Source organism: Thunnus thynnus, chromosome 11, assembly GCF_963924715.1.
Source record: "Thunnus thynnus chromosome 11, fThuThy2.1, whole genome shotgun sequence".
NCBI lineage: Eukaryota > Metazoa > Chordata > Actinopteri > Scombriformes > Scombridae > Thunnus > Thunnus thynnus.
Window position 1 is genome coordinate 29,522,338 of NC_089527.1, and position 25,585 is coordinate 29,547,922.

The 25,585-nt window shown below is 40.6% G+C and overlaps 2 protein-coding genes across 5 annotated transcripts; one reads left to right on the plus strand and one right to left on the minus strand.

The window, feature by feature from the left end:
- Positions 1-784: 784 nt before the first annotated feature.
- On the minus strand, positions 785-12,198 carry ttf2 (transcription termination factor, RNA polymerase II). Of its 2 annotated transcripts, none has more exons than XM_067604368.1 (23): positions 12,097-12,198; positions 11,723-11,828; positions 11,026-11,112; positions 10,624-10,693; positions 9,133-10,011; positions 8,817-8,937; positions 8,416-8,601; positions 7,975-8,132; positions 7,584-7,665; positions 7,320-7,445; positions 6,786-6,936; positions 6,385-6,490; positions 5,914-6,098; positions 5,149-5,302; positions 4,857-4,948; positions 4,168-4,253; positions 3,566-3,705; positions 3,272-3,451; positions 2,798-2,856; positions 2,197-2,350; positions 1,923-2,005; positions 1,554-1,628; positions 785-1,271 (listed from the first exon to the last, which is right to left on the minus strand). In XM_067604368.1, the coding sequence occupies exons 1-23, from the start codon at positions 12,122-12,124 to the stop codon at positions 1,127-1,129; spliced, it is 3,453 nt and encodes a 1,150-aa protein (XP_067460469.1). In that variant the 5' UTR covers positions 12,125-12,198; the 3' UTR covers positions 785-1,126. The 2 variants fall into 2 exon arrangements, with proteins under 2 accessions (XP_067460469.1, XP_067460468.1); XM_067604367.1 differs by having other exon boundaries at positions 3,566-3,708.
- Positions 12,199-12,520: 322 nt separating this feature from the next.
- cenpj (centromere protein J) lies at positions 12,521-25,525 on the plus strand. 3 transcript variants are annotated; one of them, XM_067604365.1, is made up of 19 exons: positions 12,521-12,757; positions 13,269-13,696; positions 14,586-14,712; positions 15,238-15,462; positions 15,638-15,773; positions 15,946-16,051; positions 16,205-16,975; positions 17,107-17,974; positions 18,891-19,023; positions 19,411-19,576; positions 20,622-20,753; positions 20,994-21,107; positions 21,322-21,430; positions 21,730-21,890; positions 22,112-22,201; positions 22,625-22,765; positions 22,958-23,042; positions 23,616-23,736; positions 23,996-25,525. In XM_067604365.1, the coding sequence occupies exons 2-19, from the start codon at positions 13,304-13,306 to the stop codon at positions 24,186-24,188; spliced, it is 4,071 nt and encodes a 1,356-aa protein (XP_067460466.1). In that variant the 5' UTR covers positions 12,521-12,757; positions 13,269-13,303; the 3' UTR covers positions 24,189-25,525. The 3 variants fall into 3 exon arrangements, with proteins under 3 accessions (XP_067460466.1, XP_067460465.1, XP_067460467.1); XM_067604364.1 differs by having other exon boundaries at positions 12,522-12,757; positions 21,727-21,890; XM_067604366.1 differs by lacking the exon at positions 12,521-12,757 and having other exon boundaries at positions 13,562-13,696; positions 15,381-15,462; positions 21,727-21,890.
- Positions 25,526-25,585: the final 60 nt, after the last annotated feature.

The window sequence follows — 25,585 nt, forward strand, 5'->3', positions numbered from 1 at the left end:
AATAGATTAGTTTTACCACCGATTTCTTCCATGCTTTCCGTTTTGACAGTTTCCACTCAAGATATCTTAACAACATGGATTATTGAAGATAATGTAAATCATCAAATGAAAATAACGTTTTTTCCCGATTTTTGTGCGCTATTGCCAATTTACTCTGTCGTTATTTCAAACGTTGCATTCCAAATTCCGATGTTTCCCACAGTCTCAAACGCAGCATGAACATACAACTACCCTCTGGATTCCACATACAGTGATCATTAAGGAGCATCGAAAATATGGTGGACGGCAGACTAGGCGGGCAGTCAGACAACACTGATACATATGCATAATTTCAAAAGGAATATGTTATCACCTCCAACATACTATTATGTTTAAACACACAAAACCATTTCAAGATGTAACAGTTTCTGTGCAGGTGACACTAAATTAAACGCGATTTGTGTGACCAATATATAGTCTGAATACCTTATCCAGGCTATCAGTTGAAATGTATGTATTCTTCAGTGTCAAATTTATATATAATTGCATGCCATCTTCATATTTAAATACCTAATAAAGCACATTTTGACACATCACTTTAATATATCTTGAAAAGTACAATATCAGTAAAAATATTTTTGGCAGCAGTGACTAGTTTTGGTGGCATTGAAATTAATCTGATAGTTTTGATTGCTTGAGCAAATTACAGTACATTCAACTTAATTTCTTAACATATTGAATTGATAAATAGTTTCAATTCACTGTGTAAAGGACTTCATACAGCAAGCACTCACATTAATGTCCATAACTTGCAATCAGCTGAATTTATTTGATTATCATATCAACAAACATACACCAACAAAGCACAATACTTAATAATAAAAAAGGTATTTAAAAAGAAAATAAACCCAATCAGGGTTTAAAAGCAAATATTTGCTTCACTCCAATAATGGGTCAGTGATCAGAAATGAAAAAAACTTTGACGGAGGAAATGCTCTTTTTGCTCCATCCCTGTGATTTAATATAATAAAATAATAAGAACTTAAATGACACATAGACACATGTAAAACTAGTATATTGATTATGTGTATAAATGGCTTTCTGGTATTGTAGTTGTGAGTTTGATAGTGCTCAGTTATCTCCCATCTCAGACACCAAAAATGATTTTGAGATCAGCCAGGGAGAGTTTGGAGAAGGTGCTTCCTGTTCCTGACAGCACGTTTTGGGCTAACTCCTTTTTCTTTGCCTGTAGTGTGGAAATCTTATCCTCCACTGTGCCATCACACACAAACCTGTAAACACACACAAAACTATTAACACAGTATTACGTCTAGTAATATGAACTAATGAAGATGCATACGAAATAAGTTTTATGAAGATTCAAGTACAAGCTGTCCAAGAAGCATTTCACTTATAACAAGACTAAGAAAATAGTTTTCTCATGTATCTAAGGGTTTTTGATTCAAACCAGCCAACTTTAACTGTATTTTGATGGTGTATATTGTCCCTCGGTAGCTTGACTTAGGTGACACTTAGGTGGCACAATCACATTAAATGTCCTGCTGATTCGTTACCTGTGGATGGTGACATCTTTACTCTGTCCAACTCTGTAGATTCGGTCACAGGCTTGATCCTCCAATGCTGGGTTCCTGTCATGTAAAATAGTTTCATATTTCATTACAGGTATTACATATTCATCTGTTTGTGATAGTCACTGCATCTGTAATAATATCAATTTTATTTATATAGCACTTTTCTAGTGAGACTCAGGAGAAGGTAAAATAAAGAGCAATGACGACATAATGGGTGGTTAAAACAAACAGTAATTCTAACAAAAGATATACTGTACATACTATTGGCAACAAGCAGGGTGAAGCCAACACCAATTATTATACTCTGTCTTTGGTATGGTTTGCATGAGTGCTTGTAAGTGTGTGCCTCACCAGTGCATATCAATGAGGAAGAGGTGATTCCCACCAGTGAGATTGAGTCCGACCCCTCCAGCACAAAGAGAGACCAGCATCACCTTTGGCAGAAAGCCAGAAATATAAATTAACATGTTATACTGGTTTGAGTTCAGTGGATTGAGATCTGAAAATAGCAGCAGCAGCACTGTGGTGGAATTCACTGTAAATGATGTAGTAAAAGGCTCAATTCTTTACTTTTTGACCATATAGATGTGATAATCAGCTAAATTGAGTTTTCGGTCATAGTTACCTGTGGTCCTTTAGGATTAGTGTTGAATTCTTCCACCAGCTCCATGCGGCGTTTGGGGTTGACGGTCCCATCAATGACAGCGTATCTCAGGCCCATCCGCTGCAGATGAACCGCCACGATTCGGAGCATGCTGGTCCACTGGGACACAATCACACTGCCAGACAGGAGAAACCATGAAGGTTAAACACAAGACGGTAACATTTAATGATTCTTTTGAGTCAACTGGGGTGACTTCCTACATGTCAGCAGCTGTTAATAGTTTACAGATCAATTAATGAATTTAATTGTCCTTTAAAAAGATCATATATACAGAGAAGGATGAAAAAAATATATATGACATGAGAACAGACATCACACAATCCTCCTCATCCAAAAAGTGGATAACTCCAGCTGCGAGGAAAGACTGTGTGATATGATGGAAAGTGTCAGAACAGCTTCTGAGTGGACCTTGTGGTGAGAAGGATTTGTGAACTTTGGCAAATGCTTTTGTCTACCAAATGAATGTGTTGAAGCCTTGCTGGAGGAATCTCAATGAACTTTGGATATGACTGGATAAAAAAAAAAAAGAGTCTGAGGCGAGGGTAAGAGTTAAATGTTTTACCTTTTTTGATCGTCACTCTTCTGTCTGATTGCCTTCAGCTCAGAAACAATGGCAGAAATCTGGAAATTGAGGGAGAAAAATACATTTTCGCAACAAATGAACTTAACACCAGTTGTTAAATGACACCACAGATGCAGGAAAACCTTTTGCACTATTTGCACTAATAAACAGACTTTGATATGTTGTATGCTGACACCTTGTCCTATCAAACATGAAAAACTGTTTTCTCACCTGGCCTGTTCTATATTTTCCCAATGCTCTTGACAAAAACAGATTAAAACTCATGTCTTATGAAAGTTAACTGATATATTATCACTCTGCTGGTGTGTGCTTAGGTCCTAAATAACCTATAACCTTTACTGACCCCCACTGGAGACCACTGAGAACTACAACAACACTGATACAACTTTTCTCCTGTCAGACAAGTCGCTTGCTCAGATAAACAGCTTGCAGCATCACATTCACGGTGCCCACCTTGGTGCTCTCACTGCTGTCCTCAAACAGATGCGAGGGGAAATGCGTGCCATTAAGTCCCACTGTGTCTTTGGGATGAGGGCTTGATGTTGAGGGGCTGGAGGAAAGTGACAGAGCGTTGAGCTGCTCCTCCAGAGACAAGACAATCCCATCACCCTGCAGCTCCGACGAGTCGAGAGTCTGAGCGGAGAATGAAAATAATTTATCATGTAGACTACGCAGCTGGTTTTTGTGTGTGAGCATGTCTTGAATTTTTTTCCTAAGCCGCACAGTGTGATGGTGTGTGCAGCGTACCTTCTTAAGGAGTGACAGGTGACAGCAGCATTGTCGGAGGCGCAGCAACAGTGACAGGATGTGAACGGTGCTGGATGCCTGCTGGGGCTGCTGGGAACTCGACACAGCAGGGTCAGCCTGGGGCATACCGAACTCTTGGGCTACTGAAGAAGGAAGACACGCACACACAGTTTAAAGGGCAATAATGTCAGACTTGATTCACCCGCAGTGGAAAATTCTCATTTCTCTTATTTTTTTTAGTAAGCTACACATAATTTTACGAATACAGCTTCTTAAAAAACGCTAAATCAGAAATAAAAACTCTCGTACACTAAGATTTCTGAGTGCATATTTGGGGATGCTGCCAATATATAATTTACTAAATTCACACACACTGCAACATGGCAGCTGAGGTCAAAGAGAATGTGATGGCTTTGCAACTAGGAGAAAAACGTAGGATAATGTTTTATCCAGAGCATCATCTTACTTACATTATCTTACTAGTAAACAGAGACAAAAAAAATCACTTTATGTGCTCAAAATGCTCCATTGCATGTTCAGGATTGACATACATATATAATTCCATATAATCATAGTTAAAAAAAAAACAGTTGGCATCTCACCTTTGTCGAAGGGGTTGGAACTGGAAGTGTTTCTCTTGTTCACGTCATTTCCTTCATGTCTCTTCAGGTAGTTCTGCAGAGTCGATCTAAAAGAAGTAAGAAGTAATTTTATTTTTTATTTTTATTGATCTATCTACGGTATCCATGAAGGCTTATCAGCATCTCCTCTCCTAGTTAGAGTGTAACTAGGAGAGTCAGAGCGTAGTTTAAAGGGGAACATTCATTCTTTCCATGTGTAGTCTTAGCCAGCTGGCCCAGAGAAGCCAATTCCACTTCTCCAACCTTGAAGTTACAATGATTAGATTTAAATGTTCCACATTTATGTCTGTTTTTTTCCAAGCTACTTTTCCGTGGTAGTAATGGAAAACAACATGAGGTCATGAAATGCTCTGCAGGAAATATTCAAAGTAATTACAAAAACACAAATGCAGAACTAAGAGAATCAGAGTAAACTGACAATACACTCATCAATCATTTATTGCAACATTTAAAATATTGGAACTGGGGGATGATGATATCTCCTTTACTTTCATCAAGAATGATCCTGTGTTTCCTAAGCTTAAGGAGAAAGGAAAGGAGGGAGTTAAAACCACTCCTTTGTTTTTAAAGATTTAGACTGGCTCTTAAAGAGAGAGTAACTCATAACTCTTGTATTAAATTGAAACAAACAAGGTGAATTGCTGCGTTACCTGGATTGGGCGAAGACCACATCATACACAGCCTGCTCATCCTCAGACAGTTTGAGTTGATGCACCTCGCAGGTCCGATCAGGAAGAGACACCTGAAACATTGAACGTTGACTTCATCCAAGATCAAGACTGATAATGTGTTGATGTTTGAACCAATCAGCACTTCAACTTTAGCTTGAAAAGAGACATTTGTTTGTCCGAAATAAAGATGGAATTGAATTAAATTTTTCTTTGATGACATTCGTCCAAGGTGTGTGTGTGTGTGTGTGTGTGTGTGTGTGTGTGTCCCTACCAGAGGTTTTCCAGTGGAGTCCTTTTGGTCTTTGGTTCGTCGGAGCAGCAGAGTCCTGGTCAGGATGTTGAGTCTCTCTCTGCCTCTCTTAGAGCCATTGTCAACCTGCGCTTTCCAAAGTTTGTACTCATCAAACGGAGAACAACGCAGAAACCTGGGACAGAGTCAAACAGACAGTGAATGAACACAATCTCATTCAAGTTAACCATCTTGAATAGTGTAAAGGCTGTTTATAGCAGTGGTAAATATATAAATATCTCTAATGTTGAGCCTTCTCTTTCTCCCGCTGAGAAACTGCTTCACGCTTCTGTTACTCCTGCCAAGGTAAAGATTTCGGTCCAGAATGTTTGTTTGTCTGATAATTCAGATGATATCTCAAAAAGTACTTTCAATGAATGAATTTCAATGAAATTTGGTATTTGAAAAGCTGAGCCACGGGCCAAGGTACAAGTGATATATTTCATGAATCAATTATGAAGATTTATGATATTACATTATTATAACTTTGGCCTGCTTGAATATTTCATTTTTGTCATTTTTCATTGATGCACAGCACATTTTACATGATATAAATAAAGAGGTTGACAAAATATCCTGTAAAAAAAATTCTGAAAAAGAAATAAAAATAATGTTTTACAAATAGTAAACACACCGGTCTCACTAGTAATAAAACGCTTCCCATTGAGAACCACACATGTCCAACATGCAGCGGAAGACATTTCTATGAGGAAACATTTTAAAACTCTTCTGCTGGTTTTGTCTTACTTGAGCAGTGAGTACATGTCCAGCAGGTTGTTCTGGATGGGTGTTCCGGTGACGGCCCAGCGGGCGCGGGCCCTCAGCCGGCAGACAGCCATGGAGGTCTGAACTTTTGGGTTCTTGATGTTGTGGGCTTCGTCAAGAACCACACGGGCCCAGGCCACTCGTAGAAGAGGAGCCGAGTGTGATGTCTGAGGAAAATCGACATGGATCAAGTGTACATGCGTTTACTTTTTTTTGTTTTGGTGCCAATGATGTTTCAAATGCTGCTGCAATTACTTATCAAACTGACAATACATTACTAAGGTAAATCAGACAAAACACACAACTTTTTGTCATGAAAATAGCCAAAAACAGCTGCCAGAGTCATAGGCATAACTATGGGATAGGGCAGGATATTATGTTGCAGCAATAAAGCTGCAGAAATCAATGCTGCAGAATTATTATTTTTTATCAGAATTGTCATAAATCACCCACCACCTCATCAGCATCCTTGTTGGGTTTCTCAGCCTCTTCCTTCTGGACTGGGATCTCCTTAGAGACCAGACTGTATGTGGTCACCACCACATCATAATCTGCCAGCCTGAGAGACAGACAGACAACACTTTATTCAGCTTGACTGTGTGTGCTTCAAAAATCAGGTCATCGAAAACTTGGGATGCCTACTTTACAGTTTAGTGATATAATTTTGATTCTCAGAAGCGTTTTGACAGAACAACACAACAACATTAAATTGTTGGCAAAAATACAAAAATTATATTACATTACAAGGGACGGAGTGCAGAACAGAGAAAACAATGGCTCAAATGGTAGCGGTACTGTTCAAGGTAGAAATAGTGTGTGTGTATGGAAATGGAATCTGTGCATGATTGTCTCACACTTTGGCACTTCTCTCTCGGTTGGGGCCGTGATACAGATACACCGTCAGCTTGCCCGTCTTGACGTGTCTCTCTACCTCCTTCTTCCAGTGGTGAACCAGAGAGGCGGGACAGATGATCAGAGTGCCTTTAGAAACCACAACGCTGGAATCTGGATGGTGTGCAAACAAACTAATCACAACTTGCAGGCTCTAAATGCACAACATAAAATAAACACCTTTACACCACAAGTTCCAATTAGTACAACGATTTGACGACTAAAACTTGATGAACTCTATAAAAACTATGACGATAGTGAGTCCAGCTTTCTCTTAAACTGCATTTCTTTTATGGAAGGGGTTGTATCAGCAATGTTTGTTGGCATTTGTGATTTCTGCTGACAATACAGATGGAATTTGTGCATTAAAAAACTCCTCTCTAGTCCTACTTCTTTATTAGTTTACATTGTGAGACATTCACTGAATTCAATAAGGAGAAGAAGAAGTATTGTGTACTTTAAACATTAATTGCACAGACAGTAATAATGTTAGTTACCAGTTTTGGAGATCCAGCTCTCTGCCTTCTTCTCTTCCTTCTTCTCACGTTCCTCTTTTGTCTCGCTCTTCTTGGCCAGTATGAGAGAAATCATGGTCAGCGTCTTCCCAAGACCCATGTCGTCAGCTGAGTCCAAAAAGAGTAAGAGTGAGAAGAGTAAGAAAAAGACATACAATATTATTTCATCTCTATCTCACATCTTTCAGCAAGATTTCTTATCAGTCTTCACTGTCACATCTTTAGTGTGGGAAATGGGAAACATACCCAAAATTCCTCCGCAGGGATTCTGGGCTTCTCTCCAGAGAAGCCAAGCCAGAGCTCTCCTCTGATGGGCCAGGAGCGACACCTGACCAACCAATCACAAGAGGAAAATGTTATTAAAGTAACGTGAACAAAAAAAAAAGACAGAGAAGCTATGTTTCCATCTGGGTGTTGAGTGAATTTTGCTCAAAATGTAGTAGTGTTTTGAAAAATGAAATGTGAATTAGCTGCATTTCTATCGATTGGATTGGAACAAACACTGCAGCCCAAACAGTGAAAAACAGCCCCAGACCATAAATACACAAAAGTATGTGGACAGCATACTCATTAAGGTCAGATATACTGAGTGATGGACTGATGAAAAACCAGACAAGTAACTGAAGGAGAGTGTAACCTTGATGCCCTTAGGGTCAGGGACCTCAGCCTCTGGGCCAGGGCAGGACTCCAGGGATTTGTGGAGATGGTCGATGGCCTCGCAGGTGGCATTTTTCACTGCCAGCAGACGATCATCAGTCATCCTGCCACCGTAGAAGGCCTGGACCTGCGGGTTTGCTGGAAACATGAAGGACTGAGGATTAGGATGTTTGCATGAAATATAAATAAAAGCAGTGAAAGAAAAAATACATCATGAGAAAAATGATCATGGAAAAACAAAAATCAAGGTGAAAATAAGAAATGCATCAAATGCTGGAGAGGAAGGACATCCTCCTCTTACCACAAGCTAGCTAGTCAGAAAGAAGAAACGCTAATATAAAAAGAAATAAAAAAATAAATGTCTACAGAAATGTCTTAACAACTGGAAAGTGTCACAGAACTCCAACTGTGTTCAGCCTACCTCCATACATCTGGGTGCTTCCCTGGCTCAGCTGGAGCCCAAGGGAGCTGCCGGAGGCCTGGTGAGAGTAGGGGCCCGGAGCCGGGGGGGCAGGGAGCAGGATGGTGCCCCCTTGCCGACTGAATGGGTTGACCTGACTGCAACCTGGTCCAGCATCACTGCTGTTACGTTCTGTACCCTCGGACTCTGAAAATGATTCATATGTTAGCGTTGCAGAGGTTAAACACACACCTCAATGTTAACTGCTCTCCCCACTGTAGAGTGAATTCAACTTGTTCCTGCATACCTACAGTATTATAGAGCTTCAATTAAGTGAGTTAAAGTGAAGCTAAAGTGAAAGGAAAGACATGCATTCATTTCTACATCAGTGCAATGTGGTGTACAATGAGTGAACGAGTTACCAGGCTGAGAAGCAGCAGTGAGGCTCAGCGACTCCAGCGCGTCCTCCAGCTCCTTGACTTGAGTCCTCAACCTTTCCCCTTTATCTGGCAGAGCTGCCACATTCACCACAGACAGAGTGGCCTTCACAGGAGGGGGAAAAGGGATACGGGGGGGGATAAACAAGCATATTTTTTGCTGTGGCTGCTCACAAATATAATATTATCAGATTATTCAAACTGTCAAATATCAATCTTAGAAATCCAAGTCGGGGTTCTAATATGTGCCACATAAGGGCTCATGACATCTGTAGCCATTATGTCTTGGTTATATACTCACCTTTTTCTGTTGGAGCTGAGCAGTGAGCATGTTGTGCAGTCCTCTGGGATCTTCCACCTGACCTTTGACCTTGGAGGTTGGCTGAAAGCCTGGGAAGGTGGTCAAGGGCTTTTGGATAGTAGAAGCAGGAGGAGTTTTCTGAGTGGCAGGCTTCACTGACACCAACACTACATCATCATCGTCGTCTTGGTGATTTTTGGTTTGCCTGTACTCTGGTTGTGTTGGAGTGTTAGATGCGGGGCTCCTGGTTTTATCAGAGTGTCTGGCAGCATTGGTACTGCTACCGGGCGCAGATTTAGAAACACTCTCTTTTACTGTAGGATCAGTTTGTTCCTTCTGAGAGGTTTCAGAGCCAGTTGGCTGCTGGGCCGGGTCCTTGTGAGAATCCTGTGAGGTTTGATTGATTTTCTCAGAACGAGCAGCCTTGACACTGGAGGTAGGGCTTGTTTTTTCAGCTTCCCTCTGCTTGTTGTGATTCTCTTTCGTCTTGTCTTGCACCTTATCCACCACGTTTTCCTCAGCGTTGGCTTTTTTTCTCTCTTCATCTGAAATTCTTTTCTTTACCTTCATCCCTGGTGGAAGTTGTTTACCTCGATATGTGTCTGATGCATTCAGCTTCCCTTCCTCCTCTTCTTTTTCCGCTCCTGCACCTATACTCTCCACATTTTCTTTCTGGCAACTCTCTTTTCTTTCGCCCTTGTGACTTGCCTCACTGTCTTTCTCCTCTCTTCCTTTCACATCACCTCCACCACACTGCATCCTCCTCCACTCAGAGTCCTTGTCCGTTTTAACCGGGGCCTTGAAGGGGTTTCGGGCAGGCGGCAGGCAGGAGGGCTGTGCCTGTGTGTCAGATAGAGGGTTTCTCTTTTCTTTCTCTGGCTGCAATGATGGAGACAAAAAACATCTTAAACATGGGTAGCAGAAAGTTTTCAGGAAAGTGATTAAAAACAATCTCAATTTCTTTTCAAAAGTTAACAAACCACTAGTTAGAAAAAAATATTTTGCCACATTGTTTGACAATATATGTGGATCTTCTATATTTATGTGTTCCAGCTCTTCATGTAAGCTACTAAAAAGTCATTTTAAGATGTTATTTTTATATTTGATATTATTTATTTTTTTAGATATTTAATTCCTTTATTAGACAGTTGACAGCGAAGAACTGACAGGAAATGAGGTCAACAACCAGACTAACACCCCAAACCCCAAACAGAGACACCCAAAATGGAATTTCACAACATTTACCCTGCTACTGACATATTTGGTCTCTTTGCAAAACTTCTGATCTTTATGATAAAACAACATGAAGTTCTGTGGATTTGATGAATGCTTGTCCACACATGAACGTGTAATGATGAAACCTCTGGTGCTGCTGAAGAGATTAATGTGTGGGCTACAGCTAATGAGTCCCAGATGTTGGTGACAATTAAGGTATCTAAGGTATATGAATAAGGGTGCATATGGTGATATCTGTGACAGATGTTGTCTTACTGCAGTCCAGGGTACGTTTCCACACCACTTCTGGCCTGCTTTTTTACCCACAATACACCGGTAGAACAACCTGGAAAAGAAGGATAAATGTTAGGGTCACACTTAGGTCAAACTCGACTAACAGCTGATGTATGGTCACGTAGAAACAGGCATCTTCTTCCTCATGTGCCTTTGAGCAAGACACGTAACTCTTTTCAGTTTAACAGGAAGTGAATGAGAGTGCCAATGTTTCAAAGGGCCTTGTGCAGGGCTTTGTGTTTCTAAAAATTACCATTAATTTCTAAAAATTGTATTAAGAGTAAATAAAGGGGCACTAATGAAAACAGCCATATATAAGAATCAATATATATTCCAAGTTACACTCCTGTTTTGGACCATAAAAAAATCCAACTGCCCACCCACCTGTGGCTCTGTTGTTGTTGACTGAAGGTGAGAGCTTGGAGTTCCACCATTGAATCTTCATGATTGAGGCAGTGGGAGGCTGAGATGCTGGGGAAGATTATGATGATGATGATGCAGATCAAAAACAGTCACATTAATCTGCACAAGAAACATTATTTTCTGTAAACTACCAAAGTGACTGATGGAGTTCAAAATCTGCCAAACAATTTAACTAATATGCAATTAAATGTACAATGTTTTGACAAAATCAATGCTCAAACTAAGACCCAGCATGTATGAAGTAATGGCTGATATGGGTGGGAAAAAATTGGATACTAATATGAATAGCTCTAAATCTATATCAGTATGCACTTTAGCCCCAGTTTCTGTCTCTCATGTATTAGCCTTACACAAGATCCAGATCTGAAAGAGAAACTGATGCTTTGCTCTATTGACTAGAATGCAATGCGAATACATGAGAAGCAGCTAAGATATGAAACTGAAACTAAAAGTGAAACTCGTGACTCTTTACTTTGAGGCTGTTGGTAAAGAGTGTTCCTCAGGCATCTTGAATGACGAACTTGTAGATTTTTCAATATAATAAACATTTGTAATACATGATAGCTGTGGTGGTTTCTATTGTCTACTTTTACTTGTCTCTTCCTATCTAATTTTGTTTCACAGCTGAAATGCAGGGGATCCGTGAAGAAATACCAACCTGGCCAGCTGGCTGAAATCACAGCCTTGCTTGTCAATGCAGACGTAGAAGCTTTTGCCCTTATTTGGTCCATCTTTAACGCCAGTTTTTAACATACACACACTGCCTGTATGAGGACATACAGAACGAGTTATTTAGCAACTTACACAAACTTTACATTTACTGTAAATTAGCAGGAGAAATTAGTAGAACAAGTAGGTTTGCTTGTTAAACGTTAGCCCAAAACACCGGCCATTCAAATAAACTGCGATGTCATGCACACAACAACGTGTCAGGGAATAGATATGACGACATAAATGTGACATCTGGGAACTAAACACAAAATCCAATTTTCTATTTAACAAAACAAGTATCACAAACTTAGTACAACTTACCGTGTACTTTACATAAAACCTTCTCCATTGTGGACACAGACACATTAAGTTTCAGTTTCCCGAACGTGAATTGTGATATTTCGTATCAACCAATCGCAGCTCCCAGAAAGCACATCCAGTGTCTTAATATCAGAATAAAAGTCTTTTATTCCTAATTAGATAATAAAAAGTCACTTGTGTAAAAACGAACAGTAAAGCTATAGTGATATATATAGTAATGTGTAGTAGAGTACATAAAATATCAAATATTTAAGGTAAAAATATGACGAATAACATTGTAATAGCTTGGTCTACTTTTATTTTGAAATATTTCTGCCAGGCGCCGTTAAACCGGATATAATTTTAAATCAATTTTCAAAAAATGTAATGTGATACAAATTTTACTTTCAAATTTAGTGAAAAATGTGTAGTTCATTAATCTTTTAACAATTATATCCTTTTATGCTAATCAAAAAGCCAAATTTCAATAAAAAGATTTCAATTTACACATCCATTTCAGTTCAACAGACAGCTAAACTACATTACCCATAATGCAGCTGCTCCTATTGTCGGTATTTTTTTAACTCTCGCGGGCTTTGTTTTGATATGGCGGCAGGCTTCGAAAGTTCGGTTTGTTATGTTTCTATAAAGTTTTACTCCAGTAATTTCGCCTTTGTTACAGGTAACTCCCCTGAGTTATTTACTTTTATTAATGTTGCCTCGTTACTGCAGTGTTATTGCTGTAAAAAACACTTTTTTGTATCTCACTTAAAACGTAGTTTGCCAAGAGCAATCAGATATCACCAAGGCAGCCTTTTAAATGTACCGAAACCGTATTACTTAGAGAGCCTTCAATTTAATGGCTAAATTGTGAGATGGCTAACTGCATGGTATTAATGTTAATGTTAATGTCACCCTGTCAGTGGTTCAGTCGTTTCTCTTCATGAATATCCATGATTTAACGTTCGCATGCTGTTGCTAACCAAACAAACACCCCTAAAAACAGACACTGCTGTCGAGACAGGCGATCGAAGCTCATATTAAAATAGCTAACGTTAAGTCAACGTTAACCAGTTAAGTTACTATTAATAGTTTTCCTGGATCTAGGCATCATCTAAAGCGTGCTGGACAGTGTTTATCCACGGTGTGATTAACCCTTAACCTGTCACCATAATCTGTCGTTCAAATCCTAGATTAGCTAGCCCCAGCCTGAGACAGCTCGGTCATCATGTCATCTCCAGCCGGGCTTCGGTACTCCCAGGCAGACTTTTTGGCTCGGTGCATGCCAAGTAGCACCAGAGCCGGGGTGATTCTCAACCCCTGCCCAGATTTGGCTGGCTCCCTGAAGTACATGTCCTCGGTGGGGGCTCCGGGATCCCCACCCCTGGGACCAGACGACTCCTTCGCCTCCGACTTCGCCCCCCTGCCCGCCTCGACAGACAGCAGCTGCCTTTGTGTGGATGGCTTTGCCGGGTTACCTGGAGGAGAGAGGGCTGGGACTGACAGGCTGGTAAACGGTCTGTACTCTGTGCCTCCAAGGAATTCAAATGGAGAGTTGGACAGTCTGGATGAGATGGCAAGTAAATCTCAGGAGCTGCCCCTGATGATGAAGCTAGAACAGGTAAGGACATGTTTGCCTCTCAGAAGCTTTTGTCACCTACAATTTCAATGTTTCTGCTAAGACTAGGACCGGTATTGGTTATGTATCACATCTTGAGATTGTTTTAATATCTGAATCAGACAGCACAAGTTGGATGCCAAAATTAACACTACAAAGACATTTTAATGCTGAGTCAGAATTCACGTAAAAAAAAAAATTGAAATACCTGACAACACCAGCTGAAATTGACAGCTCTTCCCACTACCATGCAATCCGATTAGATGGACATCAATTTGAAAATCTAATTGCAGACTTTAAATACCTAAACAGATTTTATGATTTAGTGTATTGACACTTGGAGAAGGTCCCTTAGTTATAGTAGTATTTAGTGACAAGATTGAGGCAGAGTGAACCTCTTGTTTTGGCATATGTACTGATTTAACAGCTCATCATATCAAGTGTAAATGGGCCTGCCATACACTCTAATGTTGTCTATATGGCATATAACATTAGTAATGAATCAAAAATTCATTTCAGTGTTAATTATATTGCTGCTTCCTGTTAACTTAACACTCCCACACCCACTCTTTGTGTCTCCCTGCTATTATTAGCATTTTCCCTCTAAAGCTAATAATGCCAGCAAGGGCTCAAAGTCCGTGAGCACTTTTAATGTGCAGTAAACAATTGTGGTGGGCAGCCAAAAATAAGTTTGCATGTTCAGAAACACTAAGGTGGAATTAGTGTCAGTCTGAGCTCACAGGTTCAGTCCACACTGTGACCACTGTGGTAATTAAGAGCTAAGTATCTAGTTGAAATGTTCTTAAGCCCCCTGAAAAAACACAGTGAGACACTGTCTATAGGTGTGTTACCTATGTGGCTAATTACATGTAACGTGTGTGTGTGTGTGCAGTTGAGGAAGTGGCAGCAGCACATGCAGGAGCAGCTTAAAGCCCACCAACTGGAGGAGCTCCTTCGCCTCCAGGAGGAGCAGCAGAAGCTGTTGGGAATGATGAATGGATCCCAGCACTGCATTGAAGGTAACTCTGAGAAATGGAGTCAATTTTATTGATTTGTTCAACTTGAAGGGGGCATAATGTAGAAAGGGAGATTTCCATTTCTTTTTTGATTATAAAGCAGGTCTAGGTGCCATATAAATACTGTGAAAGTATCAAAACTCTCACAGAAATGCACACAGCGCGGATTCAGAAACTGTGCCTTTAAACGAGCCGTTTGGACTTCCATAAGGTTGTGATGTCACAACTATATACTCAGCGTTTTCTCTACCATTGCCAGAGGGGCTGCATCCATGGCCTATACAGCTGTAACTAGATGCTTTTGGATGATAAAAACATGCAAATGTTTGTAAATAGACCACAAAAATGAAAATATTCAACAGGGAATGGGGCATAATATGACCTTTTAAGATTTTAAATAAGTAGGGTAGAGAGTGATGTGTATGTATTTACTCTGCATGGTTGTTTTTTGTTTTTTTAACCTCCCCTTAGTTGTGACTTCTTCATGTGTCTATGCACTTTCACTCATTTCTAGCTGTAATGTTACAGATCACACACAGAGTTCGGGTCTGTCAGGAGCCGAGTGTGGGGAGGACACACTCCAGGGGGGCTCTCATCACAGAGAAAGTCCATTAAGCCCCACCATAATCTGCCATGGGGTCCCAAAGGGCTTTAACTATGTCCCCCAACAGGAGCAAGAACTCACACGGACAAGAAGACAGGAGTGGCTACCAAGTGGTCAAAATCATGAAGAGACGGACGATGAGGAAGAGGGTGAGGAAGACAGTATTGTTTTTAGCCTAAGCTGACACATAATTTGTACAGATTTTGTATTGTATAGTCAGCCCAAGCATACCCTTAATTTAAACAGATCTTTGATGTCATTTTTTTTACATTTGTGGGGTAGATCATTCATACTTGAAATTCTAACAGAGTGCGGTTCCAACAGGCACGTGGAGCTCCAGAGAAGATGACCAGGAACAAAGCATAGATTTTCAGGAGAATGATGCCACATTAATACCAAGCAATGACGTGGCTTTGACTGAAGACAATAGTAGTAAAGAAGATTCAATCTTACAGGACAGGTAAGTACTGCATTCTATTTTAACATTGTATTCAGAGTTAAAACAACTGATGAAGAGATAAACCAGGGTGGTCATGCAGCAGAAATATGCCAATGTGGCTTCTGTGTTTATAGTTTTGTATGAGTGTGTTGACACATGCGTTTGCCATGTGTGTGTCTGTGTCCCTCTCCAGACCTATTAGGCCAGGCATTGGGGGTCAGAAGCAGACATTCGAGGAGTTGTTGGAGGAGCAGTTGAGGCTGGAGGAGCAGAGGCTGAAGTCTGCCCGGAAACAACAGGTCAGAACATAACATAATGTCTTCTAATAAAACAGTGAACTGAGCACTTCTGAAACACAGTGGACAATGTCCTTAATATTAAATGACAGTTTTTCAATGCGACAAACAGCCAATTTTGCATTTCATTCACAATGTGTCTCCTCACCTTAACAGAGCCAAGATGAAGCTGAAGCTGTGAAAGCCCCTCCCAAAAGGGCCTTTCTGAAGCGGGGCGAGGGCCTCTCAAGATTTACCAACTATCGCAAAGCCTCTTTAACAAAGAAGGAAGCAAAGAAAGACCTCAGAACACAACCCCAGGCCAGAGTAATTTCCCGCAGCAACTCAGAGCCTGCAGCTCTCCAGAGAGGTGACACTAATGGGATCCAACGGCTTCCCGTCCAGCGTAAAACCGCCGTACTTAACAAGGAAAACCGACTGAGAGGACCCACTTCACCACCTCAGGACATCAGAGTTGAGAGTAAGGCAGTGCGGACGAAAGTTTTGGGTAGCCATCAAAGACAAAACACAGACGGAGCTGAGTCTATTCAATCTGACGCAGATGGCAGACAAACCAAACAATATCAAGTAAAGGAGCAAAGTAATAGAAAAGTAGGTCAGTCAGCTCAGACTGCGAGGAGACCTGGTCAGAACACACAGCCAAACCCTGTAACCAAGCAGGTGGGCATGTTAGGAGAGCCGAAGGAGGCTGAAAATGATGCAGCTAGAGAGAAAAGTTGTGGTTCAAGAGTGGAATTACTGGAAGGAAGAACGGGGTCAGGAGAAGACGGAGTTCCACAGGATTCGTTTGAGTTGTCGTTCCAGGAGAAGCTCCAGCACTGGGAGTCCGACCGGAATTTGGAAAGCATGGAGCTGGGAGAGTTTGAGCTGCTGGAGCAAGCGGCCGAGGAGCTGTCCTTCTCATCCAACTCCTCCTTTGTCATGAAGGTGCTTTATTTAACTGACTAGTGATTGCTGTATTTGAAGTCAGGGATATATTCTCAGATTCGTAGTGACCTGTTGACTGAAAGGTCTGTAGCTACCTGTGTGATTTTAAAGACTCTGTTCTGTACTTGCAGGTTCTTCAGATGGACCAGCAGCACCGGCAGCTGCATGGCGCCAAGGGCTTCCACCATCGACGGCTGTCATCCACACCCATCAAGTCCCCTCCCAGAGTTGCCCTTCAGAGGTGCAGTAGTGTTGGAAGTAGTGGTAGTATGGCATGTAAAAGCAGTTCCATGAACTCAAAAGCATTTGTGACAAAGATAATAGACGATACACTTCAGAACAAAGTGAGCATTGAGGATAAGGAGGAAGATGACAGTGGGGGAGAAGACAAACATGAGAACTCTGATGTTTTGTCCTGTGGCGGCTCTGAATTTGAAGACCAGGAAGTGGTGGTCAAACCACCTATGTTTCCCAGCACCCTTTGCTTCCCTGCGCCGTCTAACCCACCATATGACAAGCGATCTTATCAAGACGAGGACAGCTGCAGAGATTCAGCTTCAGATGTGACACGAGGGGATGATGGTGAGAGCGACAGCATCCTCAGCAACACAGACGACTCCACGCTGATAGAGGACAAAGACAGCCGGCAGGGGAGAGTTGTGTTTGACGACGATGACACGTGGAACGACCTGGAGGTCACTGCCGTCGGCACAGCCAATGACAGTAGAGGAGTGAGCCCAGTTTCCAAGGAAACAGCCAATGGAGTCTCGCCACCAGAGCGGACGGTGCTGAGGAAGGTGGCAGTGAGTAAAGTTGTGGAGTTGGATAAGGTCATGGTCACTGGTTCAGCCAGTCAGGAACCAGATCCTCCTCCTCCTCCTGCCTCCCAGCTCATGACACGGTTGTTCCCCTCACTGAAGCCAAAGGCCCAGAATGCACCTCTTCCTCCTCCTGCTGTTACCTTTGCTGCTTCTGAGTCCAGGAAGGCAGAGGAGACAGGTGAGACAAATGATTGTAGTCTGTTAATCATCCTATATTCCTATTTAACTGTCAACAGTCACTGCTGTTCACACATGAATTTGATTTGCTTTTTTTTGTTCTTTATTTTAAAAAGGGATTTAACAAAGAAAAAAATGTCTGGGTTGATGATGAAGCAAGTGAAATTTACATGATGATAGGGTTACAACTTAATTATTTTCATTATCAATATCTGTTCTTTCTTATTTTTTCAAGTAATTCATGTATTGAGTCTGGTTTATTTTTGAATTTCAGAATAGTTTCAGAAAAATGGCCATCACAATTTCCTAGAGCCCAGGGTGACATCTTTAAATTGCTTTTTTGAGACTGATACCAATAGTGATCTTGGCTCTAGTTTATAATATGAAACAAAGTAATTGGCCCATTTGAGAAGCTGATAACAGTGAATGTATCACGTATCAAATTTTGTTGTTGTCAATCAACTTATTGTTTCAGCACAACATGTCAACAACACTTTACTTTTTCTTTTTGTCTCTAACATTATGGTATAGAGTTTAGGGAAGCGCAACAAGTTCAGTACCTTTTTAAAAAAGAAAAAAAAAGCTGCACATGTACATAAACAGATGCTGACTGTCTCACTTGTCGTGTAATGTACTGGTAATTTGAAAAAAATGAAACTCCTGGAAATAACTAAAGAGCGGCATTTTTAGCCTTGGGTTCATATCTGTAAGACCTGAAAGGATTATAAAGATGATCACTCTGCTGTGATGGATGATTTGAAACATGAAAAAATTTGAAACATGAAAATAAGTCACAGATCAGCAGTTCTAGTTTTAAGTGTGATTTCTAAAAGTCAGATTATCCATTGGGTTGGTATTATTTTCATTTTGTGTGTGTGTGTCTGTGTGTGTGTGTGTGTGTGTTTCCTTGTCCCCAGGCCAGCAGGTCCAGTCCAGACAGCTGAGGGAGAGACTGGTTGAGCTGGAGATTGAGATTGAGCGCTTTAAGAAGGAGAACGCTGCCCTCACCAAACTCAGACAGGAGAACGAGAAAAACCAGGAAACCCTCAGGTGATGGTGATGTCCATATGCAACTATTTTTTGTGTATTTTTCTACTTGTTCTTGTATTATTTTGGATAATCAGACTCTGCAAAGACTTGATTATTTACAGATCGAATCAAAATGTTTTGATCTTGTCCTGCAATCTGTCGACTCTAATTTTTTTGAGGAACTACAGTTCATACGCCTTCCTCTCTGGGTAAATGTGTTTTGAATACTCCGCCACATTGGCAAGGTGATTAATACAAACATCAAAATCACGCGGCCCAGTTTCCATAAGGGTGCTGAGTATTCTGAATGAGTTATTCCGGTATGCTGCAGGTCATTTCATTGAGGAAATTGAATAATAAATTGGTTGGTCTGCATGTTTTTTGTCTTCTCTGTTGTTGTTTTTTTAGGAAAGAGCGTTTGGAGTTTGAGCAGACGAAAGCAGAGGATCTGGCTAAATTTGAGGAGTACAAGAAAGAGGAAAACAGAAAGCTGCAGAAGGAGCGCAAACTGTTTGAGAAGCATGCTTCTGCTGCCAGAGCCATGCCTGACAAGAAGGAACGAGAAGAGATCCAGGTGACAGGATGCATTCCAGATCATTTTCAGAATTCATTTATAATTTCCAAGAAGGTTCAGTTGATTTTTTTTCTTTTTTTTGTACTTGACACACATTTCTTAAAGTGGCTGTAAGAAATAGGACGTTGGCAAACAGCCATTTCCAGTGAAAAAGCTGTAAAAAGTCACATCTGCTCAGCATCAAATGACAGACAGACAAAGTTAGAGACTAGCTTGTGAATTTCATGGAGCATTTAGCAGCTTAAGAGCTGGATATTTCCCATAGGAGTTGGTGAAGACCAGACCAGAGGGGTGTTTCATAAAGCGAGATTACCAGTTAAACCAGACTTACCTCAGTAAGTCAGGTTTATTTTCAGGAAAGTCTGACTTCTCTGTGAATTGATGTGATCAGTGCTTGATGTTTAGGGTCTGTGTTTTAAAGTCAGTTCTTGAGCCAGGCGATTTGCTTTTATGAAGAAGTTGAATCCTGGTTTGGTTTGTTAGGCTCAGTCAAGACAGGCTTTTCACAATAAACCCCCTTTACGAAACACTCCTCAGATCTAGAAGGTATGTATGTGTTGGGTGTGTAAATGAATAGGCAACTGTTTGCTGACTAGTTTGGCATATTAACTTAGAAGCGTTCACAGCTTGTTTCCACTGCCAAAATAAGTGGCCAAAATATTGGCAACTTATTTGCATATTTAAGAATAAAGATTGGAGAAATCAAATCAGTGAATTTGTGGAGCCACTTGATGATTAGTTGACTTACTTGACTACTTACAGCATTACTACCAAGTATTGGCATTAACCAGAAATATTAACATTGTTTGGTTGTTTCTAGTTCTAGTTCAGTTTCTAGTCATAGTCAAATTTTACACTCATCACAGATTTGAAAGTGAGCTCTCCAGCTTGTAGGTCTACAAAAGTGTTTTGTACATTCACAAATAACTGAATGTTTCCCGTTTATTTCTTGTACTTGTGTAATTACAGATTACATTTAACAATCAAAACCAATGAAAACAGATGGAACTTCCTTTTAATCTATCCTGCTTGTTCTCCCTGCCAGGAGTTGAAGCAGCAGCTGAGCTCCCTGCAGGAGGAGCTGAGGAGAAAGGAGAGCCGCTGGACCTCCACACATAGCCGCCTGCGGCAACAGATCGACTCCCTCAGCCAGGAGAACAGCTCCCTCCAAGATGAGGTAAAAATTCCCATGACACTGTAAAAAAACTAACAAACAAAAAAAAAACAGTTGCTGAATGAATGTTTGTGGCTAAAATAGTAGCCCTCCTGAATATTTTGATGAACTATTTTAAGTCTTTGGATAATAAAATTCATATGATCTAATATCTATATTATATTTATTTGCTATTATGGTTTAGTAGTAGTTGCAGCAGTGTTGTGGATATTTCAGTTAACATAATTTCTCTTTTAATTTGAGGTCCGCATGTTGGAAAAGCTTCGCCTCAGTGCCTGGAAGAAAAATCCTGTCGATGCAGAGAAGGACAAAGACGTGAAAGATGTGTCAGCTGTTACCAAAGGAGTGAAATTTGCTGTAAGCATATTTACACTATTTCTAATTGGTCACATTCATGTTCTGTTGAAAGTTGTGTCAACACAAGTCTGTCTTGAGTCAGGAGAGAGATTTTTAATTGTATGACAATTATGTTATATTTCCATTTCCAGACCAATGTGGGTGCTTTGATTATCTCTTTAAATCTTGTCTTTGCATCAAATGAAAAACATCAATTCTCTCTTTTTGTTGTCAGAGTCCTCTTGACTCCAGAGGAAGCAGCAGCAGCAGCAGCAGCGCTCCACAGAGCAGCACTGCTGCACCCACTAGAGGGAGCTGCAGGGAGAGCAGTCAGGCTGCTGCAGGTACACTGAGACATAAGAAAGATTTTTCTGCTATGAAGTCAAAATGTGCTGAGAAAAAGGCTTTACGAGAGGTTTGACTTAAAATGTTTATGACATGTCACTCAGAAAGATGCTTATTTAATTATGTACTTCTATGTTTTAGTCACAGTTATTCTGCTACTTAAGAGAGACAAAACTCCTAAACTCTGCAGGCTGCACAATTCATTGGTTTAATCCATTGTGCCCAATTTAGTTAACTCTCGGTTGTGTTATTAGTTGAAAATAATCAGAATTATTTTTTTGTTTGGTGTTGTTAGCAGGAAGGAAGAGCAGTCTGAGGAGGCCAGCAGGGTCAGGCTCCTCTTCTTCATCCTCTCCTTCCTCCTCAGTGCCTGGCAGGAGGACAGAGGAGAGGTCAACACCTGCCAGCAAGAGCCACGACACACCGCCACACCAAGAACACTCACACAGCTGCTCTCCGGTAATAGATGTTGTTACTGTTGTTTGTCTGGAGATTCTTCAAAATGCTGCAGCACATTTACTGACAGAAGAAAACACATTACTGGTTTTAAACACATTACCGGTCCATCATCTCAGGAGAGATTCTTAACATCTATCTAGCTGAAATGAATTTAGTCCCCATTCCTGTTTAAAGATAGTAATTTTTAGTTCAACTCTTTGTTTGACGTCTTTTCATTGCAGAAAAGAAATTCTCTGCCAGATGAATCAGAGTGCAGTGAGGCCGAAGAGCAAGAATCATCTCAGGAGGTCATCACACACCCTGATGGGAAGGTGAGAAAGCAGGAACATCACCAGAGTATGAAACCCTGAGAACTCTGCATTGATGGGAGCCAGTGTGCAAGAGATGTTTGTTTTGATATAGAGGGACAACTTAGGGTAGCAACTTTGGTTCTTATTGTTCTATTTATCTTCAACACCCTCTTGTATCAGTTGACCTTCACCTTGAGTTTAAGAGTAGCAGTTGCTAAGTTGGTCAAGGAAGCTCAAACAAAAAAAAAACCAGTAAAACTAAACTAAAGACAGTGTCATAGAGGTTATTTTACCTGTCAATATTTAAACTTTATCAGTTAATGGTAACAGAAATATTTACTAGATTCTTAGATTAAGATGTTTACCAAATTTAGTTAAATATGACCTAAAAAGGAGGTTGGCACAACGTTTGAGGATGACTTGTAGTTTATCTTTTCATTCCAGATAGAGAAGGTTCTGGCCGGTGGCGATCGTCTTATCGTCTTCCCCAACGGGACCAGGAAGGAGGTTTCGGCAGATGGGCTGACTGTCAAAGTCATCTTCTTCAATGGAGACACCAAACAGATCACAGCCGACCAGAGAGTGGTGAGATGTTAGCCAGGGAGGGAAAAAATTCAAAGGAATGTGAAAAGTATGCCTTGTTTTTTGCCTGAAGAGCTCCTAGTTGATAACTTGAGGAGTCTGTTGTGATGTGATCTGAAACAAAGATCACTTTTGCCATGTTTCCCATCTGAAGTCATCTACTGGTCTGATCACTGCTCTGCTCCTTCTGCTCAGATCTACTACTACGCTGAGGCCCAGACTACACACATCACCTACCCAGACGGCATCGAGGTCCTGCACTTCCCCAACAACCAGACTGGTGAGAGCAGATGTTTGTTCTCTATCAGGCAGTGAAATTACTACCAGACCAAATATGCAGTAACACTCAGATTGTCTGAAGAGAGCATTTTATAAATGACCTTCTGGCAAATCTGGTTGTAGGTGTAATGTCACATGACTGCAATTTTCACATCTACAAAATGTGATGCATTGGATTGTGGGATTGTTAGAAGAAAGTAGTGCCATGGCCACTACTTTTCACTCCCTTGAGGAAATTGTTGAGGGTGTTACATAGAGCAGGAAATTTGACTTCAGACACTCAAATAAAATGGCTCACAGTAAATATAATGCACAGTACAGTAAATGGGTATTAATTTCAACACAGCCTTGTTATCTGGTGGTTCTATATTAATCTAATTGGCAAATAATTGGTAAAAGAAAGAAAAAAAACCTTTTAAGTGCATACTAACTTCATTTCTACAAAGCTTACACCAAAAATTAAGTAAAAAAACAAAGCAGGTAACACATTTTGGATAGCAAAATGAAAACCAGTGACCTGAACAGTGTTATGATTACACATTATACTTTACTTTGTCTTGTATTTCTGCTCTAGAAAAACATTTCCCAGATGGTCGGAAGGAAATCACCTTCCCAGACCAGACGGTAAAGAACCTGTTCCCCAACGGCAGGGAGGAGAGCGTGTTGACAGACGGGACCATCATACAGGTCAATCCGTAAGTCAGCCAACTTTTATTGTGAAGAGTTGTAATTCAACACATCATCTCTGGTGAAAACTGAACATTAGCTTTTGACATTTTTGTTTAAAAAGTCACTCTTGGCACTTCCTGTAGGCAGATTAGTAAAACTCATACCTACTACTACACATTACATATGTACTACATACAGGCTGATGACAGAAGTTTGTTTCTGTATTAAAGTATCACCTACTTTATCACCACCTTTAAACGATTGTAAACACATGCTCTGTCCCAGGGACGGCACCAAGGAGATTCATTTCAATACGGGCCAGAAGGAGGTCCACACGGCCGACTATAAGAGGAGGGAGTATCCAGACGGCACAGTGAAGACTGTCTACACAGACGGAAGACAGGAGACTCGCTACCCTACAGGACGCCTCAGGATCAAAGACAAAGACGGCAACGTTATCCTGGACAACAGGGCGTAGCAAACTACTTTTGTCTCAAGCACATTTCAATACAACTATGACTCTGCAACAAATCAGACTTATTTAAATCACTCCTCTCTTGCTCCCCTCTGCTCTGCAGGGAGGTCAGCTGGTTGGGATTTGGTGCTTTTCTATTTCAACTCACTCCTTAATACTTCAACATGCTGCCAAAATCAGAGGCAAAGCTACAGCACAAAATACAGAGCAAATGAGTTTGAGAGAGTAATAAGCCTTTTCAACAGCATTTTAATTATTTATTTGTATTTAAAGTGAGAATGTTGAGCCTTTTGTTAGTTAGAAGTCTTCAGGGTGTCACACACCAGTGGTGTTATGACTCACTCCCCGATGGGCACGTCTCAGCTGCCATACTGACTACTACTGTAGCATCTGATGTGTGTTGCCCTTTAAGACCTTCCTCTTCTTAAAGGTGCCCTGTGGAGTTTTCTGGTAAAACACATTTGTTTACATTGAGTGTTACACATCAGATGCACAGAGTTCATCCTAGAAGACTAACAAACGTATTGAATGCATTTTCTTCGTTGTTCACATTCATGTTTGCTGGCTTGCTGTCTTCTTCCCTGCATTCGCACGTTTCGGCCACCTGTCAATCAGGGGAGTAGTGTGAACTAAGCTACAGGAACGTGTCACATGTTCAGTCAGCAATGTGCTTGTTAACAAACAAGCACAAACAAAACAGGGAGCCGCTCATAGAAACATGATTCCATCACACCACTAGTGCTCAGAAACTCCACAGGGAGCCTTCATGACCAAAGCTGGTGAGTCCTGACTGATGCTGCTGGTGAGACAGCAGTTATTCAGAATTCATTCAGAAAAGAAGCATTTTGGTCCCACATTGAAAATATATAAATGTTTCAACAGTACTGTGAGCTCCTCAGTTTGAAAATGGGAGAAAAAACTTTTCACCAAAACTTTCAGTGATGCAAAGAATGTTTTGTTTGTTTTTTTTGTTGAAAATATTATCTGACATTTTACAATGAAATCATTAGTCTTGCAAGACAATGTTTTTTTGTTTGTGTCAGGATATTTTTGGTTTCATTAATCAGAATGTTTTAGGAAGTTCAGGCAGAGAGATACTTGCATTAACTCACATTGTTTACATTTTCAGTAGAGGCCTGAGTATAATGAGATGCTGTACAGGAACAAAACGTCATCTGTGTAACAGATTCAAGCAGAACTGCTTCAGTGTGCTGTGTGAAGTGTTTTTGGTTTTAAGTGTTTGTCTGCAAGAATTTTAATTTGTAAAAATGTTAAATAGATATTTATTTTCTTAGCTGACTTTATATTTTTGTAAAATAAATGTTATCTTTTATTGAGAATCCTGAATCATCATCGTTAGCTGTTCAGGTTTCTCCTGGTGTGAACATGTTCCTGAGAAA

Excerpts from the sequence above, each read along its gene's own strand:
- ttf2 (XM_067604367.1), bottom strand. The coding sequence starts at position 12,124 with ATGGAGAAGGTTTTATGTAAAGTACACG. Across the intron at positions 8,133-8,415 it reads AAGCACCCAGATGTATGGAG|CAAACCCGCAGGTCCAGGCC; the intron begins GTAGGCTGAACA and ends TCATGTTTCCAG. Across the intron at positions 1,629-1,922 it reads TTCCTCATTGATATGCACTG|GAACCCAGCATTGGAGGATC; the intron begins GTGAGGCACACA and ends TTTACATGACAG.
- cenpj (XM_067604364.1), top strand. The coding sequence starts at position 13,304 with ATGTCATCTCCAGCCGGGCTTCGGTACTCCCAGGCAGACTTTTTGGCT. Across the intron at positions 16,976-17,106 it reads ACTCCTCCTTTGTCATGAAG|GTTCTTCAGATGGACCAGCA; the intron begins GTGCTTTATTTA and ends CTGTACTTGCAG. Across the intron at positions 19,024-19,410 it reads AAAAACCAGGAAACCCTCAG|GAAAGAGCGTTTGGAGTTTG; the intron begins GTGATGGTGATG and ends TTGTTTTTTTAG.